Genomic DNA, 20,282 nt, shown 5'->3' with positions numbered 1-20,282 from the left:
GTTAATGTTTGAACGGCCCAGCGTGACCCGGTCAAACAAAAGAGAACTGAGTGAAAGTGAAGATCAAAACCCAACAGGAGAACAAAAACAACAGCTGGTGGTGAAAATGTACGCGGGGGGGGGGGGCACGGTGGCCCTTTTCAGTTTTATTTTGAAGTGTCTTTTCCGGTGCTGCTCTTAATTCCGGCCACTTCACGAACCCCAAAGTTCCGAGCCAAGTTCGAGGGCCCGCCCCTTCGGGTTCCCGGCGCTGCTATTGGCCGCCGCCCCTGCGAGGACGAGGCTAAAGGTCGCGTCAGTTCGCCTCCCCTTCTCAAGGAAACCAACTTCGCACGCAAGGAGCGGGTCTTCTCACGCAACTCGGCGCGCCCACGCTGAAGCCCAGAGCTGCGGTTCCACCCGTTCTCCTGGTTCCGGGTTCCTCCAGACCAGCGCTGCCAGCTGTGAAGGAGCACTGTGACCCAAACGTGTCCCACAGGGTGGACCGGGACCGGTTCTCCTCACTGCCAGTACACAAGCGCTGCCTCTGTATGAGCGCGCCCGCCGTTGTCTGATCTGATCTGAGATCTGCTCAGTGACGCAGGTGCCGGCTCATCACTTTGCGATAACTTTTGCCCTGAAAGAGTAAAAGACGGATGAAATGTGACGAACTGCAGGAAGCAGAAACTCAGTAATTCGTGAGCTGCCCCGGAGCCGCGGGGTTCTGGGAACGGACTGAATGTTAACGAAGCCGGGGGTTCCGGTTCGTCCCGGTGCTGAGAACACAGCCAGTTAGCTTCGGGTTCCAGCGGCTAACTTAGCTGAATTAGCTACCTGCTAGCTTTAGCGAGTGCTGAGACAGGTGAGACACTTTTAATCAACTACTTCATTACTTTTGAATGTTGTTGGTGGCAGCAAAGAGTAAGGATACTGCAAAATATCCATAAAATCACAGTAAAACTACTGCGAAGTAGTATCATTGCGATGACGCAGCCAAGTGAGGCACTAAAGCCACCCGCCTTTCCTTCTGAGGTTCTGGTGGATCCAGATGTCGCGGTTCCAAAACGACATCAATGCGGGGTTTGATGAGTTCAAATGTCCAGGACGGAGCCAAACAAGGATTCAGGGTCAGAAGGCAAGGCGCCCTTCGATTGGACGGCTGGAATGGGAAACTTGTTTACTAAAACATTTTTTATCACAAAGTTTCACAAGTGAAGCATCTTCATGCTCCAGAAGAATCATTGAAACGGAGAACGTTCCTCCTGGTTCTGATTCAGTTATAAGAACAAACTCCTTTTAAGCCACTTCTCAAAGAACTTGTTGGTTCTTTCTAATTCTGGTACCCAGGGAACTACATGTCAGCTACATACAGAAGATGTTCTCAGGGCCACAAGTTGGACGACATGATAGAAACACGAAAGAACATCAAGGAAATCCCATGACCATGACGATAAGGTGTGTGTGTGTGTGTGTGTGTGTGTGTGTGTGTCCAGGATGAGTGTTGGAGCCTCTGTTTTTCCTTGGGCTCCCTGACCTGGAGACGCTGTGCTGCGTCACCGTGTCTCTGCCAGAGGTCGAGGAACTGCGGAGCGAACGGAACAAAAGCTGTTGGTGAATCAATCTGATCCCAGTACAGTGGATTTGCTTTCTTAAGTGGTTCCCCACAGCCTGTGAGGGTTCCTTTATTCATCTCTGTGGAGGAACTCCATAACCTTGAAACTGTCATAGATGTGAAGTTAGGACTGTGACCTCTGACAGGCCGAGAGCGCCGCATGTAAGACGAGAATCATAACGTTTGACATTCTTGAAAAAGGTAAAGAATTGACAGGTGCAGGAACCAGTGCTGGACCTGTCAATCAGTTCTCCTAGTAGGTCTGGTTCCTGGTCACCAGGTCAGAGACCTGTAACCAGGTGTGTTGTTCCTAGTCCACCAGTAAACACCAGACCGGTGGATGGTGGAGGTTCAGTTCTACATCAGATCCACCAGTAACACCAGACCGGTGGATGGTGGAGGTTCAGTTCTACATCAGATCCACCAGTAACACCAGACCGGTGAATGGTGGAGGTTCAGTTCTACATCAGATCCACCAGTAAACACCAGACTGGTGGATGGTGGAGGTTCAGTTCTACATCAGATCCACCAGTAACACCAGACCGGTGGATGGTGGAGGTTCAGTTCTACATCAGATCCACCAGTAACACCAGACCGGTGAATGGTGGAGGTTCAGTTCTACATCAGATCCACCAGTAAACACCAGACTGGTGGATGGTGGAGGTTCAGTTCTACATCAGATCCACCAGTAAACACCAGACCGGTGGATGGAGGTTCAGTTCTACATCAGATCCACCAGTAAACACCAGACTGGTGGATGGTGGAGGTTCAGTTCTACATCAGATCCACCAGTAAACACCAGACCGGTGGATGGTGGAGGTTCAGTTCTACATCAGATCCACCAGTAACACCAGACCGGTGGATGGTGGAGGTTCAGTTCTACATCAGATCCACCAGTAAACACCAGACTGGTGGATGGTGGAGGTTCAGTTCTACATCAGATCCACCAGTAAACACCAGACCGGTGGATGGAGGTTCAGTTCTACATCAGATCCACCAGTAAACACCAGACTGGTGGATGGTGGAGGTTCAGTTCTACATCAGATCCACCAGTAAACACCAGACTGGTGGATGGTGGAGGTTCAGTTCTACATCAGATCCACCAGTAAACACCAGACCGGTGGATGGAGGTTCAGTTCTACATCAGATCCACCAGTAAACACCAGACTGGTGGATGTTGGAGGTTCAGTTCTACATCAGATCCACCAGTAAACACCAGACTGGTGGATGGTGGAGGTTCAGTTCTACATCAGATCCACCAGTAAACACCAGACCGGTGGATGGAGGTTCAGTTCTACATCAGATCCACCAGTAAACACCAGACCGGTGGATGGAGGTTCAGTTCTACATCAGATCCACCAGTAAACACCAGACTGGTGGATGGTGGAGGTTCAGTTCTACATCAGATCCACCAGTAAACACCAGACCGGTGGATGGAGGTTCAGTTCTACATCAGATCCACCAGTAAACACCAGACTGGTGGATGGTGGAGGTTCAGTTCTACATCAGATCCACCAGTAAACACCAGACCGGTGGATGGTGGAGGTTCAGTTCTACATCAGATCCACCAGTAAACACCAGACTGGTGGATGGAGGTTCAGTTCTACATCAGATCCACCAGTAAACAACAGACCGGTGGATGGAGGTTCAGTTCTACATCAGATCCACCAGTAACCACCAGACTGGTGGATGTTGGAGGTTCAGTTCTACATCAGATCCACCAGTAAACACCAGACTGGTGGATGGTGGAGGTTCAGTTCTACATCAGATCCACCAGTAAACACCAGACCAGTGGATGGAGGTTCAGTTCTACATCAGATCCACCAGTAAACACCAGACCGGTGGATGGAGGTTCAGTTCTACATCAGATCCACCAGTAAACACCAGACTGGTGGATGGTGGAGGTTCAGTTCTACATCAGATCCACCAGTAAACACCAGACTGGTGGATGGTGGAGGTTCAGTTCTACATCAGATCCACCAGTAAACACCAGACCGGTGGATGGTGGAGGTTCAGTTCTACATCAGATCCACCAGTAAACACCAGACCGGTGGATGGAGGTTCAGTTCTACATCAGATCCACCAGTAAACACCAGACTGGTGGATGTTGGAGGTTCAGTTCTACATCAGATCCACCAGTAACACCAGACTGGTGGATGGTGGAGGTTCAGTTCTACATCAGATCCACCAGTAAACACCAGACTGGTGGATGTTGGAGGTTCAGTTCTACATCAGATCCACCAGTAAACACCAGACCGGTGGATGGTGGAGGTTCAGTTCTACATCAGATCCACCAGTAAACACCAGACCGGTGGATGGTGGAGGTTCAGTTCTACATCAGATCCACCAGTAAACACCAGACCGGTGGATGGTGGAGGTTCAGTTTGCTCTCATGCACCACTGTGATTCCACAGCGCTGCTGTACTGTGACATCCTGGCTTCTCCAGCATTGAACTCCTTCAATGAGATCATTGTGGTCACAGCCCTAAGACACACACACACACACACACACACACACACACACACACACACACACACACACACACACACACACACCCCTGCCAGATCAACCCTAACCCTAATCTGATGCTGGAGGAGTCTCAGCTGATCGTTTCCAGCTCCCTGCAGACAAACACACCAAATATTTTGCCTGAGTTCCAAACATTCCTCCGCTGGTGAACGATGAGGTCAGCTGATCTGCTCCACCAAGCACCTGGAGGGTCTGCTGTTGGCAGGCAAAACCAACAACAACTCTGTGTGTGTGTGTGTGTGTGTGTGTGTGTGTGTGTGTGTGTGTGTGTGTGTGTGTGTGTGTGTGTGTGTGTGTGTGTGTGTTGCTGGGCTCTCCTCAGACTGTGTTTCCAGGTGTCCTCCAGGCTTGTCTGTCCTCCTCTCTCATCACTGGTCTTCCTCCCTGCTGGAACAAAGTAGGACTCTTCCTCATCAAAGGTGCGTCGGCGCTGCTCTTCAACTCCAGGCCCGTTTCACTGAACGCATTTGTTCCGAGAACCAAACTCGAGCATCTTCAACGCTGCTGAGCTCCACGGCTCCTAACAGTCAAATTAAATCTGCTGAAATTGGAATTTGAGCTGAATTTCGATCTTGTTGGTCTGTTGTCTTTCATCTCTTCAGAGAGAAAATGTCCTGTGATGTCCTGTGAACTCAGGTTTTAATTCATTTCAATAATCACATGTTGGATAAAAGCGTTTACAAATGTTCCCCAACAACAGGAGGGTCCAGGAGAGGCGTCGCTGGAGCGTTCAGTGACCAGTTAGGACGTGGGAGGGGAAGATAAACGCTCCATTCACAACCGTGGAGAAAATGGGGTTTTGGAGCCACACTTGAAACTCTCAACTGAGCAGCGCTAACACTTCCCACCCACTACCAGTCACTGGGCTAAGCTAACTAGCCTGGGTCTCAGCTCCCTTGAGGAGGAGCTCCATCTCCTTGTTTGCCCCTGGAGACCATGAACATCAACCTTGAACAGGTCGGCGAGGGTCGTTGTGACTGTGGAGGTATGACTCAGCAGTTTCAGATGAGCTGTTTGTGGGCGATCAAGGCCGAGGTTCTACATCTCTGAAAGGAACGTTGATGTTTAGACCTTAAGAGGGAGGACAGTAAGAGACCACCTCAAAGGCTGTGTGAGGGTCAGGTCTTGGTTTAGTGTGTGTGTGAGTGTGAATGTGTGTGTGTGAGTGAGAGAGAGAGAGAGAGAGATCAAAGTGTCGGCCGAGTGTTGCAACACTGAGTCGATCCTTTAACTTTAACCCAGTCGAGCATTGAAAGGCTCGGTGTTCTTGTTTTGCCGTCAGTGTGGGGACATTCATGCATTTCCATGCTTGTGGTCAATCAACGTCAGCCTCATGAGTGCGGACGGTTGTCCTGTCTCATGAGGCTTCAGTCCACTTTAGCCTGTAGCTGATGAACGTTAGCCCTCTGGCTAGCTGCTCACCATGAGCGGGAGTCTGCTGCAGCAGCCCAGGAGCAGACAGACACCCTGATGCACTCACCAGCGTCAGGGTGTCTGTCTGCTTCGCTTTGAAGCTAACAGGTTAGCGGACACCCCCACCCCCATGTCAGCGCAACACCCTGCATTTCATCATTCACACAACAGCTTAGTGGCCTTGACGGTGAAGTTGTGTTTACCGTGTCTGGTAAAAAGTGTGTGTGTGTGTGTGTGTGTGTGTGTGTGTGTGTGTGTGTGTGTGTGTGTGTGTGAAGGAGAAGACTTCCTGATGGAGGGTGTCAGTCACATTTAGTCATCTATTTATTCCCAATGTTGTTAATGTTTGAGACAGTTGTTGTTATTTTTTTAAACTCAAAAGTAGAACAAGTAGTTCATTTGTGTATTTGATATTAGAATATCAAGTGTTAGTGATTTTAGTAGAGCAAGTTATGGTACACACTTGGCGGGGGGGGTCCCATTCTATCTTAGATGTTAAGTGCAAAAATAAAAATATGTGATTCAAAGTAATGTTTGCAGTATTCACACATACCTGAACACACACTTGCATCCCCAGGTGGAGAGGTGATCGTGTTCATGAGTCCTGAGGTCACGTCACCCATGTTTGTGTTCTTTAACACCAGGGGTTCTCAAAGTGGGGCCAGGGGCCCCAAAGGGTCCTTGGCAGAACAGGCAATGTTAATAATTAGAGGTGTGTGTGTGTGTGTGTGTGTGTGTGTGTGTGTGTGTGTGTGTGTGTGTGTGTGTGTGTGTGTGTGTGTGTGTGTGTGTGTGCCAGGCATGGATCTGAGCACCAGTGAAGGCCAGTTGTGTGTCAGTGTTGAAGCCAGCACAGTCAGACTTCCTCCCGCCACAGTGAGACGCCCCCACCTGCACACACGTCTGCATGGCTGCTGCTGCACGCCAGCTTGGTGACTTCCATCAGCTAACAACATGCAGTGATGCAGATTTTTATTGATCCTAAAGGCGGTGTGAGGAATCACCAAGAGAACTGAAAACACCATCATGTTTGTTTCGGCTGATCTTGTTTCACAGACGTGAAAACCCAGGGATGTCAGCCAAAGCGTCCCGGTGCTCTTGGCTTGGGCCCAGAATCAGACGTTGCACCTCCATATTCATGAAACACACACAGGATGAACTGTCTCGCTCTGATCCCCCCCCCAGTCCAACTCTGTCTTGATTCAGTCTCCCCTCAACTGCAGATCAGATCACTGTTGTTGCTGCTGATAGAAACCAGGAGTTCTTCATAGAAGCTTCCCAACAAGTGCGCCTTCCTCCGTTGGTGATGATGAGGTTCACATTGACCGCCAGGCCGTCCTGGACCCTTCCTCCACTGGAGGAGCCATCTGGTGTCACGTCCTGCCCAGGTAGACAGCACCATCTTGTGGACACTTGGAGGAGAGCTCAGAAATAAAAGAATTTAGTTGCCTTGACAGATTTGAGGTTTTAGGAAATTCATTTCTCTTCTGAAGGTCACATGACTGAAACTCATAGAACCAGACGTGTCCTTTGGCCAGAAATGAGAGGATTAGAGAGCTATGAATGAAAGCTGGTTTGGTAAGAGAACATGTCTGACACGTCTGTGTCCGATTGAAACCAGCGAGTGGCATCCAGGAAGATGAACCAGCTGACAGAGAGCCGCGGGAGAACCCACCCTGGAAATACCCTCACTGTTGCTCTACTGACTCTGACCAGCAGGAGGAGCTGCTGCTCCACTCAATCCTTCTGTCCTGATGTAGTGACGTGTGTGTGTGTGTGTGTGTGTGTGTGTGTGTGTGTGCGCGCGTGCGCATGAAGAAAGGCCAAATTGTCGCCATCAGCTTCCCAGTGATGGACCACTGAGAACTTACGGAGACCTGCAGAACCTCTGGCACCGTCTGGTACACCACACATTTATCCAAATACAACTTGACACTGACCTACAGTTGACCCCTGACCCCCATCTGACCCCTGACCCCCATCAAGATGTTTAGTGGTCACAGGCATTTTTAACACAAAGATCCAGCATCTGACAGGTTGATGTACGCGTGTACTCATCAAGAGGAGTAGAACTCTGTGGAAGGCCTGGTTTCTAACTAGTGTTTTGGCAGATTTCCAGCTCTGTGTATGTGTGTGTGTGTGTGTGTGTGTGTGTGTGTGTGTGTGTGTGTGTCAGTACGGTTACAGGCTTCCTGATGTAGCAGAGGAAGATGTGGTGCACTGCAGCATCTTCTTCAGACCTCTGGGACAGAGGCTCTTCACGTATCCTTGGACTCAGAGAGACTCAGTCAGATGAAGCTGACGAGGGTTCCCTCGTTATGTCACTGTCCTGCAAGACCGCAGCTCCTGTGTGACGTGGACTGACCATCTTGATGTGAAAATAACGAGACATCTTTTAAGTGTTGAGACGTGTCTGAGACAGCAGCCGCGAGTGATGAACACCCATGAGCTGCAAGTGAAGAGAGAGATACTCACCTTCATCAGGATCCAAATCACCAGGACACGTGGAGACACTGGACGCACCATCGGAATCCTCCTGACCGACGCCGGATCGCTTCGCAACCAGATGGACGAGCTGATGCTGATCGTGGGAACACGTACATCTGCTAACTGCTCCATCACAGCTCCTCTCAGAACGCCCCTGTACATTCCTGTGACTCAAAAACCCTCCTTCAGATTTGGTTTGTTCACGTCATTTATCCTCCACCTCACTGAGAGTCCGCCACTAACAAGGTTACCGGCCGCTGCGCTACGACAGGGACTGACCTTCTTACGTGCCGCCAAAGCCGGCTCGTCTGTAGGGGTCTGTGGTCTCCACAAGCACATTTCCTCAGCTGTGGCTGTCCTGCTCGTGGACTCGTCGACTCTACTTTTGATCAAAAACACTTCAGGCTGAAATGCTGAGATGTAGATTTGAATCATATCTACTCCTCCTCAGATGAGCGGATGAATGCAGGCTTCATACGCTCATGAAAAATGAAAAACCAGCAAAGTCACAGAATTTAAAATGCCAATTTTCAGGCACAGACAAACGTTTGAAAGAGTAAAGCTGGAATGGTTCCGAATCTTCAGTCAGGAAAACATCCTCTGAGCGATGTCCAGTTACTGTCATGGGATTCTAGAACCATGGTAAACCTCCTCCCATGCTCCTTTAACCCCGCCTCCTCTCAGATTCCCTCTGAGCTGCAGTGTTGTCCTCAGGTCGACCTCCAGGGGGCACTGGGCTCCTTCCTGTCTGACATCAGGGACGGACTACGGAGTGTCTGTGGCCTCCCAACCTGTTTGAGCAGCAGACCTTCACAGGGGACAACAATCCATCTGAAGACCACGGCGTCGGCGCAGGTAACACACACACACACAGACACACACACACAGACACACACACACCCCTGTTGTCGCTGTTTTAAGTGATTTAAATTTTACAACATAATTCTTTGTTGCTTTAATTTAGATGTTAAACACAGTCACTTGTCGTTGTCCTGTGTTGGGAGTCCCTGAGCATCGTGCTGAAGCCACGCCGGGTCCCTCCATGATGCGTAGCATCAGCGTCAGTTCTCATCGTAATCGCCTGGAGCAGAGTCACTGATGACGCTGCTCACGTGTGAAGCATCTGTGTGTTCTCACGGCATCACGTGACAATGTGGTCATTTACATTTGAAGCTGTCATGTAACCTATCTCCATAGAAACAGCAGGTCTGTGCCGCAGGGCCTGAGCACACAGAGCCGGTGTGGCTGGTTAAGAACGCCGCTGACAGAACACTCGTGTCCGGTGTGTCTGCAGTGTGCAACGCCAGCTTTTAGCGTTAGCTCATGTCAGTCGTGTTTGCTGACAGCCTGTCACTCTGGGCGGGGTTATGGTTGTTGTCTACTCAACAGGGTCAAGTGCCGAGCAGGTCAACCTGACCACCTTTCCTCCTCAGCGACCTGTGGGAGCCTCCTCCAGGTCACAGCCACACCCCTGGACCCCACTCTCACAGGGGCTTCTGGGTAATGGGCGTGGGAGCAGTCACGGCGGGCTCAGGGGAGCTGGGGACTGGTCTTCATCTTCCTCCTCCTCCTCAAAAGTGTCCTCTCTATCCTCTTCCTCTTCCCTTCCCCTCTTCCAGCCAGCTTCATCCCTCACTACCTCATCTGTCCTTCCCCCTCTTCCTCCCCTGGGTCTAACCCCAGTCAGCCCTTCTCTTCCCAGTAAACCCCGCCCCTAAGCTGGTTCCTATCTTCAGGAACCAGCGCCCGTGGCACCTCATGAACACCGCCCTGCTGCGGGCGCACAAGGATCAGCTGATCAGGGGAGGTGAGCAGAGGTTGAGGGTGACACTACCAGCAGTCAGAAAGAACCGACCTTCCTCCTCGTCTCTTCCCTCTTTCCTGTCTCTTCCTCCGCCAACTGTTCCTCGCTTCATTCGTCATCCCAAATCCCACAGCAGCCCCGACCCTCAGCTGCCATCGTCAAAGGTCCGGTGTGTCCCGGGCCAAAGTCCTGCAGCACAGACCAGACCTGGCCTGGTCCTCGCTTCAAAGCCAGAGACCAAGATTAATCCAGAGTTCAGCCACAAAACCAAGAGTCCTAAAGCTGGGTCGACCAGCTGAGTGTTGCCGCCAGATCCAACTGGAAGGAGACGGATCCCAAACGACCGACTCCCGATGACCTCAGCAGCAGCAGAGTGGTGAGGACGTGAGTGTGTGTGTGTTTGGAGGGCATCTCCACAACTATTGGAAGCATCTGACAGAAAACTTATCGCAAAGGGTTACAATTTCAAGGAACAAGTGCTTCATGTTTGAGACGGTGACGGTCCGGTGGCAGCTCCTGAAGCCTCTTGCAGTCCCTCAGCAGGATGTGGTCAGCTGGCTGGACAGATTTCCATCAAATACTGGAGTCCATGTGAGACTGAAGGAAGAACGTTTCAGCTTCTGGAAATCCTCTTGATACTTTCTGGATCTGGGATCTGGAAGATCTGCTTCTGGCAGTTGGGAAGAAAACGTATGCATGTATGAGGGGGATCTTTTACATCCACAGAGGCTCCTCGGCAGACGGATCTGCTCCCCCAGTGCTTTCGAGTGTGAGCAGGCCACCAACATGGAGGTCGATGAGCGGTGCTGCAGTCAGCCACCAGGGGGCGACCCTGTAATTGTAGAGAATCGCTCCCTGCCCTCAGGGTGGCCCGGCCAGTGTGAGGTCATCCTGCTGACTCTTAGCCATCGCCATCTTGTATAACTGGGAACCATCAGAGCGTTTCTGGATTCGTTTTTGTTTTATTTTTATATCAATATATTTTTTGTGGTAGGGAAACGAGGGAATAGAAAAATTAAGTCAGAATCATAAAGAATACAATTATATTTTCCATCTATACTAATTGTGTGTGTGTGCGTGTGTGTCTGTGTGTGTCTGTGTGTGTGTGGTGTTTCAGAGGGTGTCGTCTGAGTCAAAGCTGAAGAAAGCAAGCGTGTGATACAAGACGTGGACGTGGAGGACATGGCCAGAAGCAACCAGGTCAGGAGGTGTGAGCTTCTCTCTCATGACATCATCATGTTGGCACGACCACAAAAACACCAACAAACGAAGACCTGGCGCAGCAAACAAGAGTTTGTCTGATTTCCAGGCAGTCTTATGAACTACAGGTGTTTTTGCTCGCGCGAAGGAGAGCACATGTGGATGAACTCGTTCAGTGTCTAGAAACGAGGAACGTAGCCTTTGTGACGGGGACGCCTGAGGTGAGCGTGAACGCCCAGCGACTCTCAGATGCCTCGACGCATTGTCAAGGTCAAGGGTCAGCTACAAAACCTTCATCCTGAGGAGGCTTGGCGGAAACTTTAAAACATTAATTTCTGTTTTTTTGTATTTTATTTATCAATATCTTATGCAAGTTACCTTTTTCCTGCCGACCCACTTAATTGATAAGAAGGTCAGCAAGAGATTAATGACTAAATAATGAATGAGAATTCAGTAAAAACAGCAGGATGAGGACCAAATGCAAACATTTCTGTGAGAAAAAAAGGCTGCATGTATTTTTTTATAAATGTGGTCCTAATAAAGAGTTGAGATGATGAAGAAATAATTACAAAACTAAAAATCCCTAAGTTGTCTGTCTAGATTTATTAATAGGGTTTGTGGTTAAATGCTTTTAAAAAGGAATGAAGTTCTGAGCCCAAGGAGCTTCAGTCTGACTGCAGACCCCCCCCCCCCCCGAACACGTCCTTCAAGCACCTTTGACCTCATTGTTAGCAGGTTTTTAGTTGAAGGTTTTTTGAAGGTATTCATTTGACGTCAAGAACAGTTTTTGGGTGCAGGAACAGTGAAAAATTATCACTTGAGCACATTTGTCTTCTTCAGTCCTAATTCCCGTCTTAGATCCTGGCCTTCTTTGTCTGTGTCCAGCTCACCGTCCTTCCAGTAATTGGAGAACATTAATCTGTTCCACTGAGGAGAACTTAACATCCTGGAGGGGCCCAGCTGAGTTCTAGAGAGGAATATTAAACTCTTAGAACAGTTCAGGTCATGAAGTTTTGGACAGGCAGAGCTGATGAAGCTGCAGCGTCTCATCTCCTTCTGTGTGTACACCAACGTCCTGCACACGCTAACCTGATGCATTAAGGCATGTTAACATGATAAATGGTGAACATGTGCAAATGTCCCTGCAGACCAGGGCCAGACTGTTAAAGTGATGAATGGTGGGAGGAGGCAGCGGCCGACCACATTAATAACAACATTCATCAGTTTTACAGCCGCAACCTGCGAGTGATCAGGAACCATTCATCAGCTGCACTTTCTCCTTCACTTATTTATTGAAGCAGCAGACACAGAACTGTTCTTTAGCTCTCCCAGCAGCTGGCGGGTCACTGACAGAAACAGTCCGGGTTTGACCTCGGCATGACGCTAGTGAAGGAGTTCCAGGCTAGTTAGCTTAGCACAATGGCTGGTAGTGGGTGGGAAGTGTTAGCGTAGCTCCGTCTCTGCCTGCATTAATATCAGGAGGGTTGTGTGTAACCTTGGTGATGAACACCAGTTTAACATGAGGAGACGTTGTAGTGGTAGAATCAGACACGTAGCCGGAACTACTTTCCTGACTGGGCCCAGTGATTTGACGCAGCACCTCCAAAGCTCCACTGGAACTTGGGTCAACAGAACCAAACGTTTGTTGAGGACTAGAAGAGCGACTGCTGCTACTGATGATGATGAGGAGGAGGATTCCTGCTGGACACACCAGCATCCTGGACCTGAGCGAGCTGATGCTAACACTTCCACCCACTACCAGCCATTGGGCTAAGCTAACTAGCCTGGACCTGAGCTAGCTGATGCTAACACTTCCCTCCCACTACCAGCCATTGGGCTAAGCTAACTAGCCTGGACCTGAGCTAGCTGATGCTAACACTTCCCACCCACTACCAGCCATTGGGCTAAGCTAACTAGCCTGGACCTGAGCTAGCTGATGCTAACACTTCCCTCCCACCACCAGCTATTGGCTAAGCTAACTAGCCTGGACCTGAGCTAGCTGATGCTAACACTTCCCACCCACTACCAGCCATTGGGCTAAGCTAACTAGCCTGGACCTGAGTTAGCTGATGCTAACACTTCCCACCCACTACCAGCCATTGGGCTAAGCTAACTAGCCTGGACCTGAGCTAGCTGATGCTAACACTTCCCTCCCACCACCAGCTATTGGCTAAGCTAACTAGCCTGGACCTGAGCTAGCTGATGCTAACACTTCCCACCCACTACCAGCCATTGGGCTAAGCTAACTAGCCTGGACCTGAGCTAGCTGATGCTAACACTTCCCTCCCACCACCAGCTATTGGCTAAGCTAACTAGCCTTCCTAGAGGGGGTCTTTGTCTTCTTGTAGGACACTGAGGACGATAGACAAGAAGAAACTTTCCCAAATAGATGGCATTTTCCTTTGAGGTTGTGGGACTGTTGTTGTCGTGACGACAGTGATAACTGCGTTGTTGCCCTGATAGTCAACCTCCTCAGCACCACGTCTCTCTCTCTCTCCAGTTGTCTCGGCTGAACTCAGCAACGCTACTTGCCTGGTTGAAGGGAAGGCAAGTTCTCGTCAGCGCCAAACACAAGAAGGAGGAGCTGATCCTGAAGGTCATGAGCTGTATTGCTGAAGTCTCTCACACACACACACACACACACACACACACACACACACACACACACACACACACACTCCATATCTCTCAATAGAGACACCCTGGAGGATTAAAGCATCGTATCTGTCTGGATCTCAGCTGGAACTGACGACAGCGTCTAACCTCACTAATTGGGATTCTGAAGATTTGCCAAAATTAATCTTGGTGGCAGATAAAAGTCACGCCAGCGCCCAAACGTAGTAAAACTACAAGGTAAACTCAAAGTTTTCATGCTTCTTTGTTGGCTCCAGTTCAGGCAGAAGTCACCTGACCAGTGTCACCTGACCGCTGCTGTCAGCTGCAGTTCAACCTGAGTTTTGTTCAGCTGCTGAGTCACAGTTGAGTCTCCTTTCGTGACTCTTTACAAATGCAACTTGCTTCTCAACGTCACTGACATGGAAGCAGGAAAAGCCTGTGTAGGCGATGACCTCATCATTAGGAGGTCGGATCCTGCGACCACCCGACAGCAGCATTGAACAGAACCTCAGAAGCATTGAACCGCATGAAGAGTTTGTTTGAGGTGTTCTGTTAATTTTGGATTTTGTTGAAATGAAAAGTTGATTTTCTTGTCTATATTTTTTATATTTACTTACAAAAGTTGTTCATCAGTGGTGAAACTGTTTATGAGGCTTAAAGTGGCAAACAGTTCAGAGAACCGTCGTGTTTTTGTTTGTACAGGAGAATGAACAAGTTATCACTGAAGCTGTTTATAAAGATCTAGTTCTTCGAAAATGTATCTTAATGTTTGTGAGCCCATTAATCCTCTTCATGAGTGGCTGAACGATCAGACACAGATGTTGGCTGAAGTGTCACTGAGCACGCCGCTACGCTAGGCTACTGACAGCACACCCGTCAAACCCTGGTGGAAGTGCTTGGAGGAGGTGTTGCCGCCCCCTGGAGGCCACTGGGAGAGTTTCGGGGGCTTCTCTTCTGTCGTGGCTATTGTGGACTGGTCCGCTGTTGTTGGGGGCCCTGGTTTGCTGGTCCTGTGTCGGCGGCCCTGAAGAAGCTGGACTTTGGTGGAAGCAAGTGAACGAAAACAAAGAGCTGAGCTGCTGTGTTCAGAGATGACGAGCCAGTGGAAACATCCTCCTCCTGCTTTTAGGGACACGTCACGTCTCCTGATGGCAGGCGTTTATTTAATCTGCTAAATATAGCTGCCCTAAGAAAACACACAAACATCCGCTGCTGGAGAGAGAGAGAGAGAGAGTGTGTGTGTGTGTGTGTGGGGGGGGGGTCTCTGCTGCCAAATGTGAAGCTAACAGAGACTTTGTTTTAGGTTCCTCTCTGGGTGTCTGGAGCTTTTCTCCACCTGCTGGTGATTGGTGTTAACGAGTCGCTGTCCTCACAGTCGCTCAGTTTCTCTTCTGGAAGTTCCTCATGACAAATTCTGTAGTTTGTACTGTTGTCGATACGGTTACAAGTCCAGAAGGACCCTTGCCATGTCCACGCCAAATCACAAGGTCAAACACACAGATGACACGTCAGCAGTGGGCCCAACCTTCTGATCCAGAGCAGCTCAACTGGACCTGCAGGGGGGAGGAGGAGCTGGGGGGCTGGTGCAGTGAGAACAACCTGATCCTGAAGGTTGACTTCAAGAAGAACCAATCCCGCCCCAAGCCACTGCTCATCAACAGCACCACTGGAGGGGGAGCCAAGGTCCTGGGGGACATCTGCCACCCCCTCAGAAGCAAGATGGAGAGCATCTTGACCACTGTGGCTCTGTCTGGTGCAGAGGGAGCTGAGGACAGCTGAGCAGGTCATTGGGACCTCTCTTCCTCTGTTGGCCATTGTTCACATGCCGCCGCCGCCCCCCCCCCCCCCCCACGACCAGACAGTTCTCTCTGCCGGCCCCTGGGAAGATGTGCCAGCCTGTCTTAACAGCTTCACCACCAAGCCATCAGACGACAACAGTAAGCCCCCCCACACACACACACACACACACACACACTGGTCTCTTACGGTATTTTATTTCATGACCCTCATACGTTAGAAATGCTTGGGCGTCGTAAAGAGTTTTCTCATAATAAAACCGATTAACAGCATTTAATCGAGTTCGAGTTATTCTGAGCTGGTTTGCGTCCTCGTGGGGAACGGAGACGACTCCATGGAGCCCTGGCTCTCACTGGACTGCCAGCTTCTGCAGTTCATATAAATGACGCTGCATCAGCAGATAATCCCTGTCGTTACTAACGGGGGGGGGGGGTGGCTCTGCTGACAGGTGAAGAAATGGAACGCACCTCGAGTGAAGCGACTTGATTTATCTGACGGTTTCAGAAACAGTGGGGTGCCTGCACACAGCCAGCAGAGCCTGAGTGGAGTCGCTGTGAAACCCTCTCAAGCAGTGAGGTTGGGCTCTCATATCTGCCATTCATAGTTGAATGAATTCATGTCTGTGGGCGCTGACAAGCTGCTGGTGCTTCTGTTATTTGGAGGGTTTTCTCCTGCTGAGGCGATGATTCCTGCAAACTTTACCCTGGGATTCATCTTTGTCGAAGGTTTCCCAGGCTGTCCTGACAGCTTCCCAGTCGGGATAATTTTAGACAGGCTGTGAATGTGTCGGTCGGTGGGGCGACTGCTGCAGACGTGTCGGCACTCCACAGGTGGCAGCAGCTGACCCACGTTGTCTTCTTCTCTGGTGCCCATGTGACAGAGAAGCAACTAACTGAACCCTCACAGGCACTAACCCTGCCCTCAGCTGAACCTGAACCTGGTTCTTACCTTGACCCCATGTCTGAACCCTCTAACTGACTCTCGAAGGTGAGACTGAGCTTGTTCCAAGCGGCAGTAACATCCTCTACTTCCTGCTCTCGTCCACGAACACCGACCCCATCAGAGCTGATGGACTGCTGCTGCACTCTTGCTGGCCCCGGGCTGTTCGTGCAGTCGTTGAAATCTCATGCTATCAGTGTGGAGTGAATTAGTCTGTTACTGGTGAACAAGCCTGCTGGGTAAGTCGCCTCGGCTCCTGCAGCTCTTCATGAACACCCAGCTGACACACAAACACTCATGGAAGCTGCTTGGGAACAAAAACGTTGGCTTTATCGCAACAGCCTCCATTTTTATGGCCTAATTCCAGAATCCTCGTGTGGAGAAGCTGGCAGGTTTCAGGCAGCAGAGACGGATCCAACACAAAGACTCTTTTGTTTCTGTGGGACTGGAACCGGGAGAGTGCGAGTGATGGATTGTGTTTTCTATCCCGTGTGAGTTGGAGGGGGTTTATTGTTTTCACTGGGAGTTGGTGGTGGGAGGGAACACCACACACCCCAAAGCTGGAATCCGAACAGATCTGTAAAGGTTACGAGCAGCGGTGAAGATTAAGAGCTTCTTAGCTGCAGCCCGTGAGAGGAAAGTTTAGCTGCTACGCTGCTAAACTCAGTAAAGGTGATAGAACTAGCTTTACCTTGTCCAGCTTGGACCAACAGGGGGCAGCATTCTTCTGTCCCTGCATCAGTGGGACATCCTGGAGGAGGAGTGAGATGTTCTTCTTCTCATACGTTTGTGCATGGATTCCTTGTGGCGTGAGCACTTGTAGCTGTGGGAGCGCCGTGTTCTGACACTGTTATAAACACGGCAGCAGCGTGATGAGGTGCTGAGGCCTGCATGTGTTTTCTATGTTCACATGATGCGACACCTGTTACTTTCTACCCAGCTGTCCAATCAAAGTAGAGGAGGGGCGGGGCTATTACCAACCATCACATCCTTACAACTACAACTCTGGTGGTTCCTCTCGTTCTTTCATGACTCCCCTGTTGTCTTCGCTGCGTTTCGAAGCGCTAAGCTAGCAGGTATATAACGGACAGCTAACCAGCCAGCTAAACACATGGACTAACAAACCCTCAGAGGTCAGGGGTCGGGCCGAGGCCTGGTGCTCCTGCTCTTGACGCTGCTGCATGATGTGGTGAAAGATTTTAACGTACGTCTGTTTTATGTGTTGGTATTTTGTTGAAACGGAAGTCTGATTCTGTTTCACTGATCAAAGCCAAACACCTGCATCTCCTCTTTGATTCTCCTCTCTGACTGATTCCGACTTTCATCTTCCTCTGAAGTCCGAAGCGTATCGGAGGCGAGAGGTTGGCGCCGGAAGCTTCCCACAACAGCACGTTTGAAGAGAGCTTTCATCAGACTCTCTCTCTCTCTCCATCATCCCTCGTTTCCTGTGATGCACAGCTGAACAGTCCGACCTCCCTCCCACTCAGGCCGTCACCATCTTCCTTTCATCCTCCTCATCCATCCTCACTTTCTCTCTGTTGACCATCTTTCCCAAACCTTCTTCCTGTCGCTGACATCGCAGGCCAAGATGGCGGAGGGCTGTGGACGTCCATCACTAACCGGACGGACGAGTTCCTATGTGAAAGATGGAAGCGTGCAGCCAAATCAGCTCAGCGCTCCAGCGAGGTCCCTCACGGGTCTGGACTCCTGGTCTTGGACGTCCCCTCTGGTTGCCAGGTTTCCTCCTCGCAGTGCCAACCTGCTACAGCTTTTGTCCTCTGACATTTCAGTGAGACGCCGCCTCCAGGCGAGGACTTGGCTGCTCCTTTCATCCATGTTGCTTCTTTGAGCCGTTGCCGTGGGACACAAACGGATTCATCCTGGTCCTTTATTCCTCGCCGTCCTTCTCCGTCAGTTTATGCAGACGAACAAAAGAGGTCCTGTCAGCGGAGGACAAAGACAGACAGTGGCTGCGAGTGTCCTCAGACTCCACCTTCCCAGGCTGACCCGGTGTGCCTGTGGCCTTCATGTCCACCATCACTGATGTCATCACTTCAGGGTTACTCAAGTGAGGGCTCAAGTACCCCCACTGGGAGGGGGCCGTTCTGATTGGCTGTTCATGCCAGCGAATAGTGAGGAAGAAGAGGATTGGAAGCAGCTACGTAACAGAACCGTTGCGTCTATAAGTGGCGAGCGAGTGTGACGGCGATGATGATGGCGGCTGCATTTGACCTGTTAGCAGCCACATCGCCTCCTCCTGGTGAAAGACTGCAGGTCTCTACATCTGTAATTGTCCCAGCAGCAGACTGGTGGCTGCTGGTTCTGTCCCAGTGTGGGTGTGAGGTGGAGGCGTTGACGTGCAAAGCGTCTGCCTCGTCAATGAGGGTTTGAGCTGATTAAAAGAGAACGACAGCGTTGATGACATGGTTGCAGCGTTGCCGGGGACGACCTCTGGGGCTAAAAGGGATTTAATTAAGACAGAAGTGACCAGATGGAGGTGGAGGAACACGGTTGACGAGGGAAACGGCTTCATTATTCATTCCTGCTCATCTCAGCTTCCTCTTGTTCATGTGAACTGCTGCTTCCACTACACGGAAGTGACACGCCTTCCAGTCACATGTTGAGACCACTGAGGTGTCTGGTCTGTGGAGAGCTGAGAGAGAAGATGACATTCCAAGAAAAAAGATTTCATCATCAATTTACCTTCAAAAACCGGCTACAAATGAACCAGTTTGTGCTGGACGGCCATGTTTCTGTTGGCGTGCATCTTGCGCCCGCTGGAACGTTCTCAGGGCAGACGTTTCACCGGGAAAGTTTACATGTGTGGCATTCAGCTGGAGTCCTGGAGAGAGAGAGAGAGGCTCAGTGTTTGGCGGCGTCATGACCAGGTGCACCCTGGGAGACGAGGTTGTTTTTTTTAAACTCCGGAGGTTCTGTCACATTCCGTCATGTCTCCAGGTCACTGTGACCTCACTAAACAGGTCTCTGGTTAGAAGAGAAGAAACGATGATGATGACACAAATGTCCCAGAGGAAGATTGTCACCAGCGGATGACAGGAAGCTATGTCACATGGTGTCTCTTGGATCGAAGCGTCACGTGATCGGTGGGTCTGTCAGGTCCTTGACGCGTTTGTGTTTATCTGCTGTGACGTTGTGGAGCTCAGCTGAAGCTTCACCGTCTCAGTTGAGTCTCCTGGTTCTCACTCTTTAGCGTAGCATGTAGCAGCTGCTCCCAGGGGCTGGTAGAGAACTGGATGGAGCTCAAAGAGAGAATCTGAGACTGGTGAACAGCGGCCCTGCAGGATGTGGACGAACACTCGCAAAGAAGCATTCATCTCGTAAAACACATTTCATTCTCAGAAGCACAACTTTCCTGGGCTTGATGTGCTGGAATATTCATCAAGTTCAGAATTCCAGGCCTCCACCGTCAGCTGACTGATGAGAATTCCTGGGTGAAACCTTCCCACCGCCCTGCAGACTCTTTATCTGCTGCCATAATCCATCACAAGCCGATGAGAAAATCTTCCAGCCGTCTTTCCCACCGAGGCGTGGAGTCTGGCTCATTCGCCGCAATCAGCATTTATCATCTCTGGAAGCTTCCGGCTAAACAATCTGTTGACTTTCCTGACGCGAAGAAATGATCGCTGCAGCTGCCTTCATTCAACCTCAGGGGTCTCAACCTGGGTGCGGGGACCTCCCAGGGTCCTGGAGGGTCTTCCAGGTGGTGGGGTTCATTTTACATCATTGAAACACATGAATTACACACAGCATCACAGGAAACCCAGACTGTAGTTCTCCTGTCGTGAGGAAGTGCACGTGGAGTCACCGAAACCAAAACGTAAGAGGAGCCTTTGATCAGACACTGATTTAAGTTAATTCCCTCACCCTTGGTACTAAAGCTGGGC

The 20,282-nt window shown here is 50.4% G+C and overlaps 1 protein-coding gene and 1 long non-coding RNA gene across 9 annotated transcripts; one reads left to right on the top strand and one right to left on the bottom strand.

Annotated features, from left to right (window-relative positions):
- The first annotated feature begins 308 nt into the window (after positions 1–308).
- Positions 309–15,142, top strand: LOC147241263 (uncharacterized). Of its 8 annotated transcripts, none has more exons than XR_015111039.1 (8): positions 309–841; positions 1,327–1,434; positions 4,444–4,540; positions 4,822–5,106; positions 6,334–6,922; positions 7,722–8,876; positions 10,943–11,025; positions 13,526–15,142. XR_015111039.1 is itself a non-coding variant. In XM_086192058.1 (6 exons), the coding sequence occupies exons 4-6, from the start codon at positions 5,058–5,060 to the stop codon at positions 7,287–7,289; spliced, it is 348 nt and encodes a 115-aa protein (XP_086048184.1). In that variant the 5' UTR covers positions 309–841; positions 1,327–1,434; positions 4,444–4,540; positions 4,822–5,057; the 3' UTR covers positions 7,290–7,701. The 8 variants fall into 8 exon arrangements, 1 of the variants encoding a protein (XP_086048184.1); XR_015111041.1 differs by lacking the exon at positions 13,526–15,142 and having other exon boundaries at positions 7,722–8,663; positions 8,748–8,876; positions 10,943–11,575; XR_015111040.1 differs by lacking the exon at positions 13,526–15,142 and having other exon boundaries at positions 7,722–8,663; positions 8,736–8,876; positions 10,943–11,575.
- On the bottom strand, positions 7,533–9,073 carry LOC147241264 (uncharacterized). Its single transcript, XR_015111043.1, has 3 exons — positions 8,301–9,073; positions 8,010–8,185; positions 7,533–7,902 (listed from the first exon to the last, which is right to left on the bottom strand). It is a non-coding gene; the product is annotated as an uncharacterized LOC147241264 (long non-coding RNA).
- Positions 15,143–20,282: the final 5,140 nt, after the last annotated feature.

The sequence above is a fragment of the Aulostomus chinensis genome, chromosome 21 (assembly GCF_037954235.1).
Source record: "Aulostomus chinensis isolate RoL2024-O1b breed Wild chromosome 21, RoL_Achi_v1.0, whole genome shotgun sequence".
In the NCBI taxonomy this organism is placed as follows: domain Eukaryota; kingdom Metazoa; phylum Chordata; class Actinopteri; order Syngnathiformes; family Aulostomidae; genus Aulostomus; species Aulostomus chinensis.
Note: the sequence above shows the minus strand (reverse complement) of the source record. Positions and strands in the feature narration are given on the sequence as shown.

Excerpts from the sequence above, each read along its gene's own strand:
- LOC147241263 (XM_086192058.1), top strand. The coding sequence starts at position 5,058 with ATGAACATCAACCTTGAACAGGTCGGCGAGGGTCGTTGTGACTGTGGA. Across the intron at positions 5,107-6,757 it reads GGGTCGTTGTGACTGTGGAG|ATCAGATCACTGTTGTTGCT; the intron begins GTATGACTCAGC and ends CCTCAACTGCAG. Across the intron at positions 6,923-7,155 it reads TGGTGTCACGTCCTGCCCAG|CGAGTGGCATCCAGGAAGAT; the intron begins GTAGACAGCACC and ends GATTGAAACCAG.